The sequence below is a fragment of the Poromitra crassiceps genome, assembly GCF_964638095.1.
Source record: "Poromitra crassiceps genome assembly, chromosome: 28".
Lineage (NCBI taxonomy): Eukaryota > Metazoa > Chordata > Actinopteri > Beryciformes > Melamphaidae > Poromitra > Poromitra crassiceps.
In genome coordinates, this window is record NC_139651.1 from 12,139,023 (window position 1) to 12,158,617 (window position 19,595).

At 43.4% G+C, this 19,595-nt stretch overlaps 3 protein-coding genes and 1 pseudogene across 4 annotated transcripts; 2 read left to right on the forward strand and 2 right to left on the reverse strand.

The window, feature by feature from the left end:
• Positions 1-449: 449 nt before the first annotated feature.
• Positions 450-3,729, reverse strand: mrpl16 (mitochondrial ribosomal protein L16). The gene is made up of 5 exons (XM_083662212.1): positions 3,546-3,729; positions 3,157-3,228; positions 2,529-2,677; positions 1,383-1,676; positions 450-861 (listed from the first exon to the last, which is right to left on the reverse strand). Exons 1-5 carry the CDS (start codon positions 3,619-3,621, stop codon positions 670-672), a joined length of 783 nt encoding a protein of 260 aa, XP_083518338.1. The 5' UTR covers positions 3,622-3,729; the 3' UTR covers positions 450-669.
• A 1,026-nt stretch (positions 3,730-4,755) lies between these two features.
• LOC310799555 (kelch-like protein 24) lies at positions 4,756-7,094 on the forward strand (the record flags this gene model as incomplete). The annotated part of the gene is made up of 2 exons (XM_083662150.1): positions 4,756-4,863; positions 5,451-7,094. 2 exons carry the CDS (start codon positions 4,756-4,758, stop codon positions 7,092-7,094), a joined length of 1,752 nt encoding a protein of 583 aa, XP_083518276.1.
• Positions 7,095-9,957: 2,863 nt separating this feature from the next.
• On the reverse strand, positions 9,958-13,913 carry LOC310799677 (large ribosomal subunit protein uL16m-like; annotated as a pseudogene). The gene is made up of 5 exons (XR_014553991.1): positions 13,844-13,913; positions 13,227-13,375; positions 12,086-12,379; positions 10,791-10,898; positions 9,958-10,155 (listed from the first exon to the last, which is right to left on the reverse strand). The product of XR_014553991.1 is annotated as a large ribosomal subunit protein uL16m-like (transcript).
• Positions 13,914-14,918: 1,005 nt separating this feature from the next.
• LOC310799556 (kelch-like protein 23) lies at positions 14,919-17,574 on the forward strand (the record flags this gene model as incomplete). The annotated part of the gene is made up of 3 exons (XM_083662151.1): positions 14,919-15,026; positions 15,655-17,232; positions 17,569-17,574. The coding sequence occupies 3 exons, from the start codon at positions 14,919-14,921 to the stop codon at positions 17,572-17,574; spliced, it is 1,692 nt and encodes a 563-aa protein (XP_083518277.1).
• Positions 17,575-19,595: the final 2,021 nt, after the last annotated feature.

Genomic DNA, 19,595 nt, shown 5'->3' on the forward strand with positions numbered 1-19,595 from the left:
TGCATTCTTTAAAACCTCTCTCTCTCTGAAACAGAGAGTGAGACAGACAATTCATGTTACAACCCAGTCAATATTTAAATTCAAATTTTGCCTGGGTCCAGACCTTCAAATCCGTCCACTCTACCGAGTTGACAATACAGTCTGATATCCTAGCCTGGGTAAACCCAGCCCCCACGTGACCTGCTCTCAGAGTTCTCAGTCACTAGTGACTGAGAACCAGAGGTCTGAGAGCAGGTCACGTGGGGGCTGGGTTTACCCAGGCTACTGATATCCGGCTGTTACGGCCTTAGGCCATAATTGTAGTATCTTCCTTGTGGATTTCTGTAATCCTGTGTGGAGTGAGAGCTCTCTTCTTTGGGAGGATCTTTGCTACTTGTGATTATGGCCTAATACGGCTAATTCAAAATTGCAATTATGTGATGACATTTGTTTTTCCTTTTCTTTTAATTTTGATACAGTAAAAGGATTAAATAACATCCATTATGACAAAATGTCAAAATCAATTATACTTTGGACTAAAAAAGAAAGAAAGAAAGAAACACATTGAAGATGACAATTTCAATTCAAACTGAAAACATTTCATACTTTAAGTACTCTTTCTATGGCATTGTGGGGATGGATAATGTCACAATGTTGACACTGTATGGATTATTGTCTCTCGGGCCGAACTCACACCCTGCCTGGGTTGTGGAATTTGCCCGTGAAGCGTCCGTTGTGGTGCAGGTCCAAGGGGCTGAGCACCCGCCTGATGCCCAGCATGTTGTTGCGTGCGATCTGCTTGAAGGTCCAGGGGTTCTGGTTGTTCTGCTCCATCTCTGCCTGCTCCTGCTGCATGGCTGCCAGACTCTCTCTGCTCATCACCTGAAGGAAGGCAAGACGATTCAATAAAACATCCTCTCCAAAGTCAACAGGCACTTTCATTTGCCTGAGGAGAGACATGAAGGTGGGTTGGGTTTGTGCTCTTTTTCTCCCCCTTGGGGGGGGCCAGCAGTCATAGAAGGAAGGATAAGGCTATATATAACACCTCAGTGCTCAAATAATTGTTTATAGTCAAACTCCAATTGTATATATTCGATTGATGAAGACATCTACACACAGAGCGGTGTCTCCTGTGTCTCCATTTCCAGCAAGGAAATCACTACCACTGCTAGAGAAAATGTGTTCGCATTGCACTTTAGTCTTATGATCAACTAAAACTAAAATAAGCATAGTCCAAATGTTTAAGAGGTCATGATTTTTATTCGGATTAAAACATTATTTGCATTACAACCTTAACTTGAAACATAACTTTGCCCCAAACAGCAACAGATATGGGACAAAATTCTAATCCCCCCCCCCCCCCCCCACTGTGGAGAGAGGATACAGTATATCTGTCGCCTCACCTTGGCAGGGAACGGCAGCTTCTTTGCCACTTCTGTCAGGATGTGCTGCACCTCCCCCAGCTCCACCTTTCCTCCCACCTCCACAATAAAGCGCCCGTACCGGATGGGCGTCACATAGTGGTCAATGGCTCCCTTGCCCCCACCCATGCGCTGGCCCAGGCCTTTACGGGTGATGGGCTTGTAAGGGCCATTGATGCGCCAGCGGGCGAATGTGGTCTTGGGGTCCATCTTGCGGTTGATCGTCAGACGGATCATCTCTATGTGACCCCAGTGCATGTAGCCCCCTCCCAGGGCCTGAGGAGCAGACAGACAGGGGAAGCACTCTGAAACTTTATTCTCTCACAAACCACTTTGTACTTTTTGTATATATATATATATATATATATATATATATATATATATATATATATATATATATATATATATATAATTTTTATTTATTTTTAATCAGAAAATAAAATATTGAAGAAGAAACCACTTTGTACTTTTAAGGTTATCACATTCATTTAGGAGTATAAAACACTATATATAATATACTCACTGTATGAGGCATTAATACTTGTGTACTCCACAATAAAGATATATTTGCTCAGGAGATTTGATATTTGTATAATATATTTGACAACCACCGCCTGGGATGCACTTTCATAGATGGGCCACTAAAAGTCTATTCCTTCCACGGGGGCAGGAAGAGGTGTGTGTGTGAGTGAGCATGTAACGCTTTCAAAATAGTCAATATTGTAGTGTCTGTCAAACGGACGACCATTCCTGACAGAAGACTGGATGCCATGTTTTAGCTATATGAAATGGGATAGCATGAAATAGGATGCTTATAGTGTGAGTAGTCTCCCATTACAAATTAGCAGTAACTATGCTTTGGAATAATAAGCATAAAGCAGTGTAGTTCCATACATTTTTTATTCTAATATTTGCATTTTTTAAATATCCTTTAGACTTCAACTAGACTTTGGATAATGTTCCACAAGTCATTATTAGTCTGGTAATATATGATTCCTGACTGCTGCATCTTAAAAACACAGCATTAACTAGATTAAAAAAAAATCATCGTCATTCAATGCCCCAGGCCAGAACAGTTGTCAAATATCAGCTCACTGGATAGCAGTGTTTACTGAAAAATGCACTCACCACAACGGCATACTGTCCAGTGGTGAAGGCGTTTGCTGCCTTTGCCGGGCCCTGGATATCCCGCAGTTTCTTCATCTCTTTCTTGGGCTTCTTAAAGTTGGGCACCTTGTTCATGAACTTTAGCTTGGGCCTGTCTGGCAGCACCACATCTTCAGAGGTTACAAAAGAAAAGAAAAAAGAGGTGAGGAGGACTATAGGTTGAATCAGCCACAGTACATAAACATCAGGTACCCTCCAACTAACATCAGACCTCTGGGAACAGAGCGGTTTCACACTGTTGAAGATTCACTTGAACTTGGACTGGAAATTCACAATGCTTACGTAACACTCCTCTTATCCGTGTGTATATATAGTGGACTGCACTTGAAATGTTGTGATTTGTCTTTTATATATATATTTTAAATCTCTGAATATTGATATGACCACTATGCTGCATACTTACACTAAGACAAATTCCTCATGTAATCTTACATATTGTGGCAATAAGTGATTCTGATTCTGATGTGGTGGTCGGATCATCAAGGTGTTCTTGATTGATCTAAGCTTTACACAACTGAGATTTTCCAGTCAAAATCACACAACTACATCACATGTCGAAAAAGGTTCCTTGCTTAATGTGTATGATTACCACTGAAATCTGGAGGGATTTCATATGTCTTCATTCCAGCAGCCAGGATCTTCAAGTGGTTCTGCAAAACACCTGTGCAACAAACAGCAGTACACGCATTACTTAATGTGCTTAGTATGACAGCACATGTCGACGGAAGATGGGGTGAGATGTCTGGGTTTGGGTTTCATTCATCAACTGAATTGAGAATGAATGGTAAATTCATAATCATATTATTAAATGCCTGTAGTTGGAATTGGAATTGCACGTAGCTTTAATTGACCCCAACTGTTGTTAACGTACCAACACCAACATCAACCCAAATATTTCCCCATATGATGATGGTGAGAACCTGGTACTAGCTAAGCTTGTGTTTTGGCTAACGCTTAACCGCTAGTTCGTTTAGTTACCCGTCAGCTGAGCGTTGGTCCGACTCCTACAGATGCCGCTCACTCCGCCGACAGCGGATTTGATTAACGAGATCATGTTGTAACGTTATGAGCAGCAGTATAATAGTATAGTTGCTATTAGAGCATTTTAGACACAAACTAGCCTGTTACTAAAACCATGCTCTCCACAAGGTCGCTGCCATTGCTGTTGTATCGGTTAATCAACATCCGGTCGGTGTGCTTCTTCTTCTTCTTCTTCTTTTAGATTTCCGGCAGTGTGGACGCTACTAGGCGTATTACTGCCCTCCGCAGGTCAAACTAATTCAATCACACTTCATCTCTGATACAGTCCTGAATCATGCAGAAACTGCAACACTGCTTTAATTATCAACTGGTGGCTCTTATTATGACCAGGGTGTGCTGCTTTCTGCCCGCCGTGTAGATACAGCAGTCAAAAGTTAGGTAAATTTTGAATTGGTGGATATTTTGCAAAAGAGCTCAGGGGATAACTGTTATCGACTCATATTTCAGTATCTTACAACAACACATTTGATTGAGAGGATATGAGGATATTATTGTAGGTGTGTGTATATATATAGATCTATATGTATATATATTTGGGGGTTTTTGTCTTTAATTTTTTTTTTTATATAAATACTAGAGTAGTGAGGTCTCCAGACCAAATTTCAAGCAGAAGGCCACACGTGCATAACCTGATCACCCCGCGACGTCAGTCAAGTTCTAGTATGACGTGGTCAGTCAAAGTCCAAGTATGACGTCTGCAATGACGTCAGATATGACGTCAGTTCATTCTCATATATATAGCAAGGGTTCTACGTCACCTCTCTCTCTCTGGCCGATCATAGCAGCAGCTAGCTTCACGGCAGTCCATCTCCCCTGAAGCCGTCCTCCGAAGCCTCGTTTTGCACCACATCTGCAGACCGAATCAGCACCCACAAGTCCTCCGTGGATAATCCCCGTGGATCTCTCAACGCTCCGCCCCTAATGATTGAAATAGATTCTGGTCCACACTCCATACCCGTTGGTGGCGGTAATGCACCAATTCGTTGTTTGCCAACCGCCAATAAACCTTGAAGAAGAAGACTCAAGAGACTGAGGCGGGTTGTTGTTGTTGTTGAGCATTTTATTATAGCCTAGCTACAGACACAGAGTTGATGATATAGTTCACAGTTTGTCTCAAGTGCATCTTCTTTGAAAATACGAGAGAGATATGGCTGAAATTATTCCAGTCGACACCGCTGCTCCTCCAGCTTCTCGGCATCCAGGCAGCGAGGACTACCTGTGTGTGAATGCGAGCCACGCCAACGCCGTGCTACAGGTAGGCAGGACGAACTACTGTAATCACAATGGGAGGTTTCTGCATTCTGGCCTCATTTCAATCTAGTATTAAACATACTATTGGGTCATGTTGGAATAAAAACACTGCTTGTATCGACAAATATGCACCATTACTACTACAAAATGAAAAAATAAATTTGAAAAAGACCGAAATAATGAGTTAAATCAAGCTCTGTTTAGGGAAGCAGCGTTTCAGCCCGCCTGAAAAAAACGGCACAACCAAAAATCGTCACTCCTCGCCTTTAAGAGTGGATTCCCAACTGGATTTTTTGATTTGTCCTTTGGTCTGTCACTTAAATTATAGCCAACCCCTGTGGTGAATGTTTCCGTGTGATTGGTTTGAGTTATACTGACGTAAATGGCGTAATTTCCCGTCATTCGCTTCACTACTTGATTCAACTTTGAGGAAACATTTAGGTAAACACATGAAATTGTCCGCCAACTTGTCCTCTAGAACGATGTGAAGTCAGTTTTTAATTTTCGTGAGTTTGAAAAGTCTTGTTGAAATGTGCAGTGCACCGTGTAAAAACCACCCCGTTTCTTTCTGCTTTGTCTTGGTGATTACAGGGCCTGAACAGCCTGCGGCTCAACAACGCACTCTGTGATGTCACCCTGTGCTGTGGGGGGCAGGAGTTCCCCTGCCACCGCGCTGTACTGGCCTCATGTAGCTCTTACTTCCAGGGAATGTTTTCCGCGGGCTTCAGAGAGTCCAGACAGGAACAGGTTCCCATCAGTGGAGTTGAACCTCAGATGATCGACTTGCTGGTGAGCTATGCGTACACATCACAGGTGGTCATCTCCAAAGCAAATGTGCAGGCCCTGCTAGCAGCGGCTAACCTGCTGGACTTTATGGTGGTTCGAGAGGCCTGCTGTCGGTTCATGGAGCATCAGATGTCTGTAATGAACTGTGTGGGGGTCCACTTCTTTGCCAAGGCCCACTCCTGTAAGGAGCTGGAGAAACGCAGCATGGACTACATCCTCCAGCACTTCAGCACTGTTTACCAGCAGGAGGAGTTCCTGTCTCTCTCTGTGGACCAACTGACAGAGATCATTGGTGAAGATGTCAACGTGCCCAATGAGGAGATGGTGTTAGAGGCCGCCATGTTATGGTTGAACACATGCTCTACCCGCAAACAGAGCTTTGGAAAGGTCTTGGAGCATATCCGTCTGCCTCTCATCAGCTCCTCCTACCTCCATGACGTGATGCAGTCTCTGGAGGTGGAGAAGGAGTACCAGGACTACCTGCTGCTGAAGGACCGCAGTGGAGAGCTCTCGTGCCGCAGTGCGTGGTCCACTGTGATCCTGACGGTGAACAAGCTTCGCCTGTTTAGCGTTGATTGCTTCGATCCTGTGACTAATCAATGGAAGCACCTGACCTGCCTGCCCCTCAATGTAACCAGTCACGGTCTGGTGGCGTCAGGCTCTACTCTGTATTTGGCTGGAGGAGAATTGCCTGATGGTTCACTCAGCAGGAAGATGTGGCGCTACGACCCCTGCTTGGACTCATGGTTGGAGCTGGCCCCCATGAATGTAGCTCGCTCGGAGTTCGACCTGGTGATGCTGAACGGCTACGTGTTTGCAGTGGGCGGGTGGAGTGAAATGGACTCTGTGGAGTGCTACAACCCCATCACCAACTCCTGGCAATTTATAAATGATATCACGATAGCCGTCCGCTATGCTTCTGTGGTGTCCCTTGATGGACTGCTCTATCATGCTGGTGGTAATACGCTACCCATTGAAACAGATCTAGTCCAGGTGTACGACCCTAAAACCGATCTATGGGCTGAGGTGGCACCTATGCAGATCGCTCGCTATGGTGCAGCTGCCTGTACACTCAAAGGAAAGATCTATGTTATAGGTGGCCGGCGCAATGGCCAGTGGAACACCTTAATAAATGAGGTGGAGTGTTACAACCCCAAGACCAATCAGTGGACCATGTGTGCCCCTATGAAAGAACATTACTTGGCTAATACTGCTGCTGTGGTGGATGGAATGATCTACGTACTGGGCAATATGTGCTCGGGAGAGCCTCGCCTTGTTGACGCCATTGAGCGGTACTGTGACGAGACGGACACGTGGGAGACCATGGGGACACTATCCCCCGATCACAACAGCGTGGTATTCGTAAAGTGTGTCTCTGTCCAACTGAAGGACACTCACATGAGCAACACTCCCAGTACATCGGCAGTAGGGCTGCCAACTGTCCCTTAATTTACAGAATCGTCCCGTAATTGGAAACTAGAAGATGTGTTCTGTATTGAACTGATACGGGACGCGCTTTGTCCTGTCTTTGAGAAACACTGCAGTGCAAAGAGTGAAGGGTTATTTGCCAGTGTGAATTTTCTCCTGCCGTTGCGAAAACAAGAGACTGTCTAACTTGAACTGTGCGTTAAGGATATATGTAGCCCCGTTACTCCTCTTTCCGGGTATGACATCATCGTCTACCCTACAAGAGTCCCTGTCTCCGTACATAGACTTGCCTGCGACTCTGACTCCCAAGCTGTCTGAATCAGCGATACGGATGTATTTACAAGTGTCACAGAAACATTTCAAAGCCACATACTTGAGAAGAAGGGTTCATAGCTTCTCGACGTCGGGCTTAGAAAGCTTGACGCTGTTCATAAATGCCTCTTTTCATCCAAAGTCTGTGCTGGTGATATTATCTTTTCACCATTATTTTATATCACCAGCACATTTCTAACCCCGACGTCGAGAAGCTATGAACCCTTCTTCTCAAGTATGTGGCTTTGAAATGTTTCTGTGACACTTGTAAATACGTCCGTATCGCTGATTTAGACAGCTTGGGGGTCAGAGTCGCAGGCAAGTCTATGTAGGTCGCAGACGGGACTCTTGTAGGGAGGACGTCATACCGAGGACATACCGAGGACGTCATACCCGGAAAGAGGAGTAACGGGGCTAGGATATGCTACATCTAAGCTGTGACACTTATGTTGTTGGGAATAATTGTGCCTGAACAGATCTTACATATTCTACCAATGTTGTTTGTTTAGCATAACTTGCAACGCAGACAGTCTTTCTAGCTCAATAGAGACACTGCATGTAATAGGCCACGCCCATCACGCGGGAAGAGCTCCGTTCATTTCCACACACCAGCGTCATTTTCCTTTAATTAAACATAGCTAAAAGCTGTTGTGTGGTGGGCTGTGCAGAAAACAAATGTAAAAAATCACCAGTTAATTTTTTTTTGTACTCCTGAGCAAAACAAGGAAGCCATTGAGAATTGGCGAGAAGAAAAATGTGGATCTAGCTGTCAAGAAGTAAGTTGGAGTGTTCATCTTCCCTATATATGATATTTTGGTGCAACACGCAACCATGCACGTGACATAGGAGAACGCCAGGATTGGAGAGGAGTTTGTGTTTTCCCCCGTCTTGGGCGTGGTTTCTGAATGATGACGCGTTACGCAGTGTCTCTATTGACTGACGGTTTAATACTTTGGAGATACTTTTACTTTTACCTCCAGGGGAGGCTGGTGCATTTTTGTCCAGCGGGGCAATACCAGAAATTAAGATGGGCGATGTGGTTGAAGCAGTATCATGATAATCATGAGGATTTTTCTCCATATCACTACTGTTGTTCATGCTAATGTAGGTTATTTAGGTCAGATGATGTATTTTAAACAAATAAAATAAACAAACCCTCCAACAACAAAGGATTTTCTGACAGCAATCATTTCCATAGTGTACCTATGACAGTTTACAGAGGTTACTTGTGCATGTGTGAAGTGTCATGTGGGAGAGTTGTGCTGTGTGGGATGAAACCCAACTTGTTAAAACACGGAGAGGAAATGTTTTGGGTGATGATGGCAAATGTCTGCTTGCGGGCAGCAACATTTTCCGGCTGGCGGGAGTTGGTCCAGCTGCTGGATATATTGTTCATCTGATGACACAGGACATTGATCAAGCCAGCTGAAGTTTGGGGTCCGACAGCTGTTTTGACACAGCTGATACAACACAGCAATTTGGTGTGCTCATTATCTATCTATATACAGTATATAAAACTGAGTATGTGGGTGATGTCTGTTTGTTGCAAGTTCTGTGTCCGGCCACAGCTATGCTGTTTTAGGTGCGATCGGGCTGAAACCTTCAGGGTGTGTAAAGGGCACCCGTGCGGGTGACCTGATGGGATGGATTTTTAAAATTAGGCTAATTGGCTAATGATGTGATGTCATCAGTGATCATGTCAAAAGTGATGTCATAATTAAGGGCGCACACACACACACACACACACACAAGGAGGCATTGTGACATCACTGATGCAATAACATTTAGTGAGCAACACACACACCAATAGGGCAGGTGAGGCCACGCAGCAGCCGAGCTTGCGCGCGAGATGCCTAGTAATTCTTAATTCCATTTTGATTAACTCTAAACACTAAATGTATAACAATGGGGGGGGGGGGGCAGAATGAAACCGATAGTATTAGTAGAAGTATATATCTGTGTGTGTGTTTATATTTTTATAGATTCTATATCTTCTATAGTGTTTATAGACAAGAATGAAGATTTGTTATAGTAGGCCATGAGGGCACACTTTCCATATAATGTAATAGACCACTTTTAATTCACATTTAAAATCATACTTGCATGCTATCCTGCTAACGAACTGCTAGTTACTTCTCGCGATGGGCTGAATAGAGCCATTTGAAAGCGGATCCTTTTAATGTGCACGGTTATTGGTAGTTACATTTCTCAAGACATTAATAGCTTCATTATTGACCAATGACCATAACTGTGTCCTATGGTGGGTTTTTTCAAGGAGATTGGAAGCAAAGAACATGCTTCCTTTATTATTGTTTTAAATCATGTTATGCACCCCTAGTAACTAGAGTGCTTTTGTATGCATTCCCCCTTCCTAAATAATTAAAATAAGAAAGGGCGATGTTGGATATTAACAATTGTGTGTCTTCAGAAGAAAGGTTCACTTTCCCTCTCCTTTGAGATGCCTTAAAAAGACCCTAATCAGAACATTAATACAAACAAATCTGGTACTTTGATTTTATTTTGATGGAAATGACAACATTTACAAGGACTTGCTGGTAAATATATTGCAGCTTTCTGATAAAAAAAATGAATCTGTACAATAAAATGCTAATCTACCATGACGACACATAATTATAACTAAAACTTAAACGTCTTTGTGCTTTTTCTTCGTGGAAGACTGGTCCTTGGCACCTTTGATCTGACTTTTGACCTGGTCCTGCAGCTGAGAGAAGGCTTGGGAGGAGCGCAGAGCCTCGTCCTTCCCCGCGTCCTGAAACAGAGAAGCGGAACGTTACTTCATATCATCTTCATTATGTCAACTAGAAATATCACATGCTCATTCCTAGCGCCGTCCTGAGCATGCACAGTTGAGAAATTCCCCTTCGCCTTATAGTAGTGAGATAAAAAGTCTCTATTGTGGGATTCGTTCCATTTTGGCTGTTGACAGCATAGTCAGTCACAGTTATTAATTATGACACCCCAATTTCCTCCTAAAAACATGTCCATGATTTTTCTTTTTCCATTTTATTTTATTGTAACAATGAAAGAAGGGCTTTCCGCACACTTAAATTTGCACTAAAAATCACATTTATTGTAACTTTTCGGTCAGCAAGACCTTCATCAGAGGAGTTGTTTTTTCCAGCACCTTAACCAAGACGGTGCCAGGTTGAGCGGTGGTCCTCCCTCATTTTATTATAACAAAAAAACTTGAGGACATAGATTTATGAACACCGCCACAATTTCAAATAGTAAATCACTGGTGATGTGAATATTTTAACTCAGAATCACCCAGCACATCCCCTCCTTTGTTCTTCTCCTTTGGTTAGAGGAGAACAGTATCAGACACGACACTTCACATGCAGCCACATCAAATCAATGTTTGAATCATGATGAAAGAAGACAAACCTTGACTTCCTCTGGTGCCAGCAGGGTACCATCGCTAGCGCTGACTGGAGCGACCTCCTCCATGGTAACAGAAGGCAAGTTAGACACCACTTTCACCTCAGGGGCAGGCTGTGGACAGAGGCACAGCATAAGCCTTTCAGTAAGTGCAGCGGCTTGCCACCATTTTTAGAAGATAATTTTCCATGATTTGTTCAGGACATTTGATCAAAATTCTCAGGGATAGAATCAATGTCAAGAGTTTCAGCATTTCCATGAAACGGCTGTGGAAAAAATGTTCCTGTGTTATAAAGTTATAAGTCTCAAAGCTTTGCAATACAATTTCTAGCCAGATATCGAATTAGGGAAATCATTTACGTGGTAGATCCAGCGTTACGCTCCAACAAGATGAGATTTTTTTTAAATAACTATATTTCTGGCGACTTATTATTCAAAATGTTGTTTTTTTTGAATATTTTTCTCATATTCTATTAAGTATGCTGGCTAAAGCTATAGGTCTGTAGTTGTCTTTAGACAGTATGCTGGCTAAAGCTATAGGTCTGTATGTCTTTAGACAGTATGCTGGCTAAAGCTATAGGTCTGTAGTTGTCTTTAGACAGTATGCTGGCTAAAGCTATAGGTCTGTAGTTGTCTTTAGACAGTATGCTGGCTAAAGCTATAGGTCTGTAGTTGTCTTTAGACAGTATGCTGGCTAAAGCTATAGGTCTGTAGTTGTCTTTAGACAGTATGCTGGCTAAAGCTATAGGTCTGTAGTTGTCTTTAGACAGTATGCTGGCTAAAGCTATAGGTCTGTAGTTGTCTTTAGACAGTATGCTGGCTAAAGCTATAGGTCTGTAGTTGTCTTTAGACAGTATGCTGGCTAAAGCTATAGGTCTGTAGTTGTCTTTAGACAGTATGCTGGCTAAAGCTATAGGTCTGTAGTTGTCTTTAGACAGTATGCTGGCTAAAGCTATAGGTCTGTAGTTGTCTTTAGACAGTATGCTGGCTAAAGCTATAGGTCTGTAGTTGTCCAGGCTACTGACCTTACCAGCTTTGTCCTTGATCACTGGGACAAGAAAGACAGAAAGCATAGAATCTGGCAACAAGCCATGGAACATGAAACCAGTCAAAGATAGGGCAAGGAGAGGAGCTGTTCTCAAACTAGCATACTTGAGATGCTCGGCAGTGATGCTGTCTAAACCGCTAGCTTTATTATCAGAGATATCAGCAACAGATATGGGACACAATTCTAACCCCCCCCCCCCCCCCCCCCCCCCCCCCCACCGTGGAGAGAGGATACAGTGTATCTGTCGCCTCACCTTGGCAGGGAACGGCAGCTTCTTTGCCACTTCTGTCAGGATGTGCTGCACCTCCCCCAGCTCCACCTTTCCTCCCACCTCCACAATAAAGCGCCCGTACCGGATGGGCGTCACATAGTGGTCAATGGCTCCCTTGCCCCCACCCATGCGCTGGCCCAGGCCTTTACGGGTGATGGGCTTGTAAGGGCCATTGATGCGCCAGCGGGCGAATGTGGTCTTGGGAGTCCATCTTGCGGTTGATCATCTCTATCATCTCTATATGTGACCCCAGTGCAGGTAGCCCCCTCCCAGGGCCTGAGGAGCAGACAGACAGGGGAAGCACTCTGAAATGTTATTCTCTCACAAACCACTTTGTACTTTTTGTATATATATATATATATATATATATATATATATATATATATATATATATATATATATATATATATATATATATATTTTTTTTTTTAATCAGAAAATAAAATATTGAAGAAGAAACCACTTTGTACTTTTAAGGTTATCACATTCATTTAGCAGTATAAAACACTATAATATACTCACTGTATGAGGCATTAATACTTGTGTACTCCACAATAAAGATATATTTGCTCAGGAGATTTGATATTTGTATAATATATTTGACAACAACCGTCCGGGATGCACTTTCATAGATGGGCCACTAAAAGTCTATTCCTTCCACGGGGGCAGGAAGAGGTGTGTGTGTGAGCATGTAACGCTTTCAAAATAGTCAATATTGTAGTGTCTGTCAAATGGGCGACCATTCCTGACAGAAGACTGGATGCCATGTTTTAGCTATATGAAATGGGATAGCATGAAATAGGATGCTTATAGTGCGAGTAGTCTCCCATTACAAATTTGCAGTAACTATGCTTTGGAATAATAAGCATAAAGCAGTGTAGTTCCATACATTTTTTATTCTAATATTTGCATTTTTTAAATATCCTTTAGACTTCAACTAGACTTTGGATAATGTTCCACAAGCCATTATTATTCTGGTAATATATGATTCCTGACTGCTGCATCTTAAAAACACAGCATTAACTAGATTAAAAAAAAATCATCGTCATTCAATGCCCCAGGCCAGAACAGTTGTCAAATATCAGCTCACTGGATAGCAGTGTTTACTGAAAAATGCACTCACCACAATGGCATACTGTCCAGTGGTGAAGGCGTTTGCTGCCTTTGCCGGGCCCTGGATATCCCGCAGTTTCTTCATCTCTTTCTTGGGCTTCTTAAAGTTGGGCACCTTGTTCATGAACTTTAGCTTGGGCCTGTCTGGCAGCACCACATCTTCAGAGGTTACAAAAGAAAAGAAAAAAGAGGCGAGGAGGACTATAGGTTGAATCAGCCACAGTACATAAACATCAGGTACCCTCCAACTAACATCAGACCTCTGGGAACAGAGCGGTTTCACACTGTTGGAACTTGGACTGGAAATTCACAATGCTTACGTAACACTCCTCTTATCCGTGTGTATATATATTGGACTGCACTTGCAATGTTGTGATTTGTCTTTTATATATATATTTTTAATCTCTGAATATTGATATGACCACTATGCTGCATACTTACACTAAGACAAATTCCTCATGTAATCTTACATATTGTGGCAATAAGTGATTCTGATTCTGATGTGGTGGTCGGATCATCAAGGTGTTCTTTATTGATCTAAGCTTTACACAACTGAGATTTTCCAGTCAAAATCACACAACTACATCACATGTCGAAAAAGGTTCCTTGCTTAATGTGTATGATTACCACTGAAATCTGGAGGGATTTCATATGTCTTCATTCCAGCAGCCAGGATCTTCAAGTGGTTCTGCAAAACACCTGTGCAACAAACAGCAGTACACGCATTACTTAATGTGCTTAGTATGACAGCACATGTCGACGGAAGATGGGGCGAGATGTCTGGGTTTGGGTTTCATTCATCAACTGAATTGAGAATGAATGGTAAATTCATAATCATATTATTAAATGCCTGTAGTTGGAATTGGAATTGCACGTAGCTTTAATTGACCCCAACTGTTGTTAACGTACCAACACCAACATCAACCCAAATATTTCCCCATAATGATGATGGTGAGAATAAGGGTGTATATAGAACCTGGTACTAGCTAAGCTTGTGTTTTGGCTAACGCTTAACCGCTAGTTCGTTTAGTTACCTGTCAGCTGAGCGTTGGTCCGACTCCTACAGATGCCGCTCACTCCGCCGACAGCGGATTTGATTAACGAGATCATGTTGTAACGTTATGAGCAGCAATATAATAATTATTATAGTTGCTATTAGAGCATTTTAGACATAAACTAGCCTGTTACTAAAATCATGCTCTCCACAAGGTCGCTGCCATTGCTGTTGTATCGGTTAATCAACATCCGGTCGGTGTGCTTCTTCTTCTTCTTCTTCTTCTTCTAATGTTTTATGGCGGTTGGCAAACATCTTTTGTGCATTACCGCCACCTTCTGGATTTTAGCAGTTACAAAAATATTCTCTTCAGTGTGAAAAACAAAACTACGTCCACCCAAAATACTCCAAAACATAATAGTGTCCATTCTTCTGTCACCCAGACTCACTCGTGTGGAGTGTGGATCTCTCAACGCTCCGCCCCTAATGATTGAAATAGATTCTGGTCCACACTCCATACCAGTTGGTGGCGGTAATGCACCAATTCGTTGTTTGCCAACCGCCAATAAACCTTGAAGAAGAAGACTCAAGAGACTGAGGCGGGTTGTTGTTGTTGAGCACTTATTATAGCCTAGCTACAGACACGTAGTTGATGATATAGTTCACAGTTTGTCTCAAGTGCATCTTCTTTGAAAATACGAGAGAGATATGGCTGAAATTATTCCAGTCGACACCACTGGTCCTCCAGCTTCTCGGCATCCAGGCAGCGAGGACTACCTGTGTGTGAATGCGAGCCACCCCGACGCCGTGCTACAGGTAGGCAGGACGAACTAATGTCATCACAATGGGAGATTTCTGCATTCTGGCCTCATGAAAATCTAGTATTAAACATACTATTGGGTCATGTTGGAATAAAAACACTGCTTGTATCGACAAATATGCACCATTACTACTACAAAATGAAAAAATAATTTTGAAAAAGACAGAAATAATAAGTTAAATCAAGCTCTGTTTAGAGGAGCAGCGTTTCAGCCCGCCTGAAAAAAACGGCACAACAAAAAATCGTCACTCTTCGCCTTTAAGAGTGGATTCCCAACTGGATTTTTTGATTTGTCCTTTGGTCTGTCACTTAAATTATAGCCAACCCCTGTGGTGAATGTTCTGTCACTTAAATTATAGCCAACCCCTGTGGTGAATGTTTTTTTGTGATTGGTTTGAGTTATACTGACGTAAATGGCGTAATTTCCTGTCATTCGCTTCACTACTCGATTCAACTTTGAGGAAACATTTAGGTAAACACATGAAATTGTCCACCAAGTTGTCCTCTAGAACGATTGTGAAGTCAGTTTTTAATTTTCGTGAGTTTGAAAAGTCTTGTTGAAATGTGTAGTGCGCCGTGTAAAAACCACCCCTGTTTCTTTCTGCTTTGTCTTGGTGATTACAGGGCCTGAACAGCCTGCGGCTCAACAACGCTCTCTGTGATGTCACCCTGTGCTGTGGGGGGCAGGAGTTCCCCTGCCACCGCACTGTACTGGCCTCATGTAGCTCTTACTTCCAGGGAATGTTTTCCGCGGGCTTCAGAGAGTCCAGACAGGAACGGGTTCCCATCAGTGGAGTTGAACCTCAGATGATTGACTTGCTGGTGAGCTATGCGTACACATCACAGGTGGTCATCTCCAAAGCAAATGTGCAGGCCCTGCTAGCAGCGGCTAACCTGCTGGACTTTATGGCGGTTCGAGAGGCCTGCTGTCGGTTCATGGAGCATCAGATGTCTGTAATGAACTGTGTGGGGGTCCACTTCTTTGCCAAGGCCCACTCCTGTAAGGAGCTGGAGAAACTCAGCATGGACTACATCCTCCAGCACTTTAGCACTGTTTACCAGCAGGAGGAGTTCCTGTCTCTCTCTGTGGACCAACTGATGGAGATCATTGGTGACGATGTCAACGTGCCCAATGAGGAGATGGTGTTAGAGGCCGCCATGTTATGGTTGAACAAATGCTCTACCCGCAAACAGAGCTTTGGAAAGGTCTTGGAGCATATCCATCTGCCTCTCATCAGCCCCTCCTACCTCCATGACGTGATGCAGTCTCTGGAGGTGGAGAAGGAGTACCAGGACTACCTGCTGCTGAAGGACCGCAGTGGAGAGCTCTCGTGCCGCAGTGCGTGGTCCACTGTGATCATGACAGTGAACAAGCTTCGCCTGTTTAGCGTTGATTGCTTCGATCCTGTGACTAATCAATGGAAGCACCTGACCTGCCTGCCCCTCGATGTAACCAGTCACGGTCTGGTGGCGTCAGGCTCTACTCTGTATTTGGCTGGAGGAGAATTGCCCGATGGTTCAGTCAGCAGGAAGATGTGGCGCTACGACCCCTGCTTGGACTCATGGTTGGAGCTGGCCCCCATGAATGTAGCTCGCTCGGAGTTCGACCTGGTGATGCTGAACGGCTACGTGTTTGCGGTGGGCGGGTGGCATGAAATGGACTCTGTGGAGTGCTACAACCCCATCACCAACTCCTGGCAATTTATAAATGATATCACGATAGCCGTCCGCCATCCTTCTGTGGTGTCCCTTGATGGACTGCTCTATCATGCTGGTGGTAATATGATAAGCCTAGCCGGCATTTCCATTGAAACAGATGTAGTCCAGGTGTACGACCCTAAAACCGATCTATGGGCTAAGGTGGCACCTATGCAGATCGCTCGCTATGGTGCAGCTGCCTGTACACTCAAAGGAAAGATCTATGTTATAGGTGGCTGTGGCCGGCGCACTGGCCAGTGGGAAACCTTAATAAATGATGTGGAGTGTTACAACCCCAAGACCAATCAGTGGACCATGTGTGCCCCTATGAAAGAACATTACTTCGCTAATACTGCTGCTGTGGTGGATGGAATGATCTACGTACTGGGCTATATGTACTCGGCAGAGCCTTTCGTTGACACCATTGAGCGGTACTGTGACGAGACGGACACGTGGGAGACCATGGGGACACTATCCTATCCCGATCGCGACAGCGTGGTATCGGTAAAGTGTGTCTCTGTCCAACTGAAGGACACTCACATGAGCAACACTCCCAGTACATCGGCAGTAGGGCTGCCAACTGTCCCTTAATTTACGGAATTGTCCCGTAATTGGAAACTAAAAGATGTGTTCTGTATTGACCTGATACGGGACGCTCTTTGTCCTGTCTTTGAGAAACACTGCAGTGCAAAGAGTGAAGGGTTATTTGCATGAGAGAGGAGGGGAAGGAGATGCGCGGATGGCCAGTGTGAATTTTTTCCTGCCGTTGCGAAAACAAGAGACTGTCTAACTTGAACTGTGCGTTAAGGATATATGTAGCCCTGTTACTCCTCTTTCCAGGTATGACGTCCTCGTCTACCCTACAAGAGTCCCTGTCTCCGTACATAGACTTGCCTGCGACTCTGGCTGCCAAGCTGTCTAAATCAGTGATACGGACGTATTTACAAGTGTCACAGAAACATTTCAAAGACACATACTTGAGAAGAAGGGTTCATAGCTTCTCGACGTCGGGGTTAGAAAGCTCGACGCTGCTCATAAATGCCTCTTTTCATCCAAAGTCTGTGCTGGTGATATTATTTTCACCATTATTTTATATCACCAGCACATTTCTAACCCCGACGTCGAGAAGCTATGAACCCTTCTTCTCAACTATGTGTCTTTGAAATGTTTCTGTGAAACTTGTAAATACGTCCGTATCGCTGATTTAGACAGCTTGGGGGTCAGAGTCGCAGGCAAGTCTATGTACGGGTCGCAGACGGGACTCTTGTAGGGTAGGCGAGGACGTCATACCCGGAAAGAGGAGTAACGGGGCTACGATATATGCTACATGTAAGCTGTGACACTTATGTTGTTGGGAATAATTGTGCCTGAACAGATCTTACATATTGTACCAATGTTGTTTGTTGCAACGCAGACAGTCTTTCTAGCTCAATAGACCCTTCTCACGGGGGCCATTTTGTGTGGCCCCCGTGAGAAGGGTCTATTGACTTGACCGTTTAATACTTTGGAGACAGTTACCTCCAGGGGGTGCTGGTGCATTTTTGTCCAGGGGGGCAACACCAGAAATTAAGATGTGGTTGAAGCAGTATCATGATAATCATGAGGATTTTTCTCCATATCAGTACTGTTGTTCATGCTAATGTAGGTTACTTAGGTCGGATGATGTATTTTAAACGAATAAAATAAACAAACCCTCCAACAACAAAGGATTTTCTGACAGGAATCATTTCCATAGTGTACCTATGACAGTTTACAGAGGTTACTTGTGTAAAATAAATGTATGAATAAATATAAATGAGATAAATGCACCAGCATGTAAGAAAAGTTAAGAATAAATAAAATAAAACAAGTTAAAAACAAACAAAACGGCTCAGTCGTCACAACCAGGCAGGGATGTCGGTTAATGACTCAATATGATTCAGGAGAGGTCTCCAAGTCTTTTCAAAAGAATTGAGAGAGCCGTTGAGGGAGAATCTAAGCTTCTGGAGTTTGATGGAGGGTAGCGATTATAGCTATTGTGAGATGGAGGCTGAGCATGTTTCCACTTAAGGAGAATGAGTCGCCTGGCCAGTAAAGTGGTGAAAGCAAGAACATGCTGCATGACTTTAGAGGTGTTAGGCTGGAGAGGGACTCCCAACAAGGCCAAAATAGACCACTTTTTAATGTTTCTTGGGGAGATTTCTTTTATTAGTTTTAGTAGAGAAGAGTAGAGAAATATTTCTGGTAAATGAAATGATTTGATAATTCAAAGTATTATTTGTTTGCACCTACAAACCTACTCTCTAGGTAATGTCTCAATCACTAAGTTAAGGGATAGATATTTGTAAAAGCTACACAACTAGAGGAACAAAGAAGAAAGGTGAGCAACTGTTAGAGTTATGGTACTGTAATAATAAGTAATACATTAAATCATGTTTTGTCTGTTTCAGTTATTTTTTATTTGTATTCACTCATACATAAAAGTAATTATCCATAATATTTATTCCCACCATATACATTATATTTTCACAATCCGTTGAACAGTATACTAATTTTGATGCAAATACAGGCGAATGATGTATTTATTGTCCATTAGGAAATGTGTTGTGTACATCATCATCTCCGGTGGCAAACAACAAGACAACGAGTGTGTCTGTGTGTGCGCGCGCGCGTGCGTGCGTGCACAGCTGATGCAAGTGTTCTTCTTGCTGGTTTCCTAGCTTGAGGGCTCAGAACGCTCAGAACGTGGCACCAGCTTCACTTTGATTGGACGTTGTGGCGATAGGAGCAGGTCCTGGACGTCCATCTCAAAGGGAATCTGGCGGGTAGCAACGGTATCAAAAAGAGTGGATAGCCATTAGAGATGCATTATTTGACATTTTAGGGCA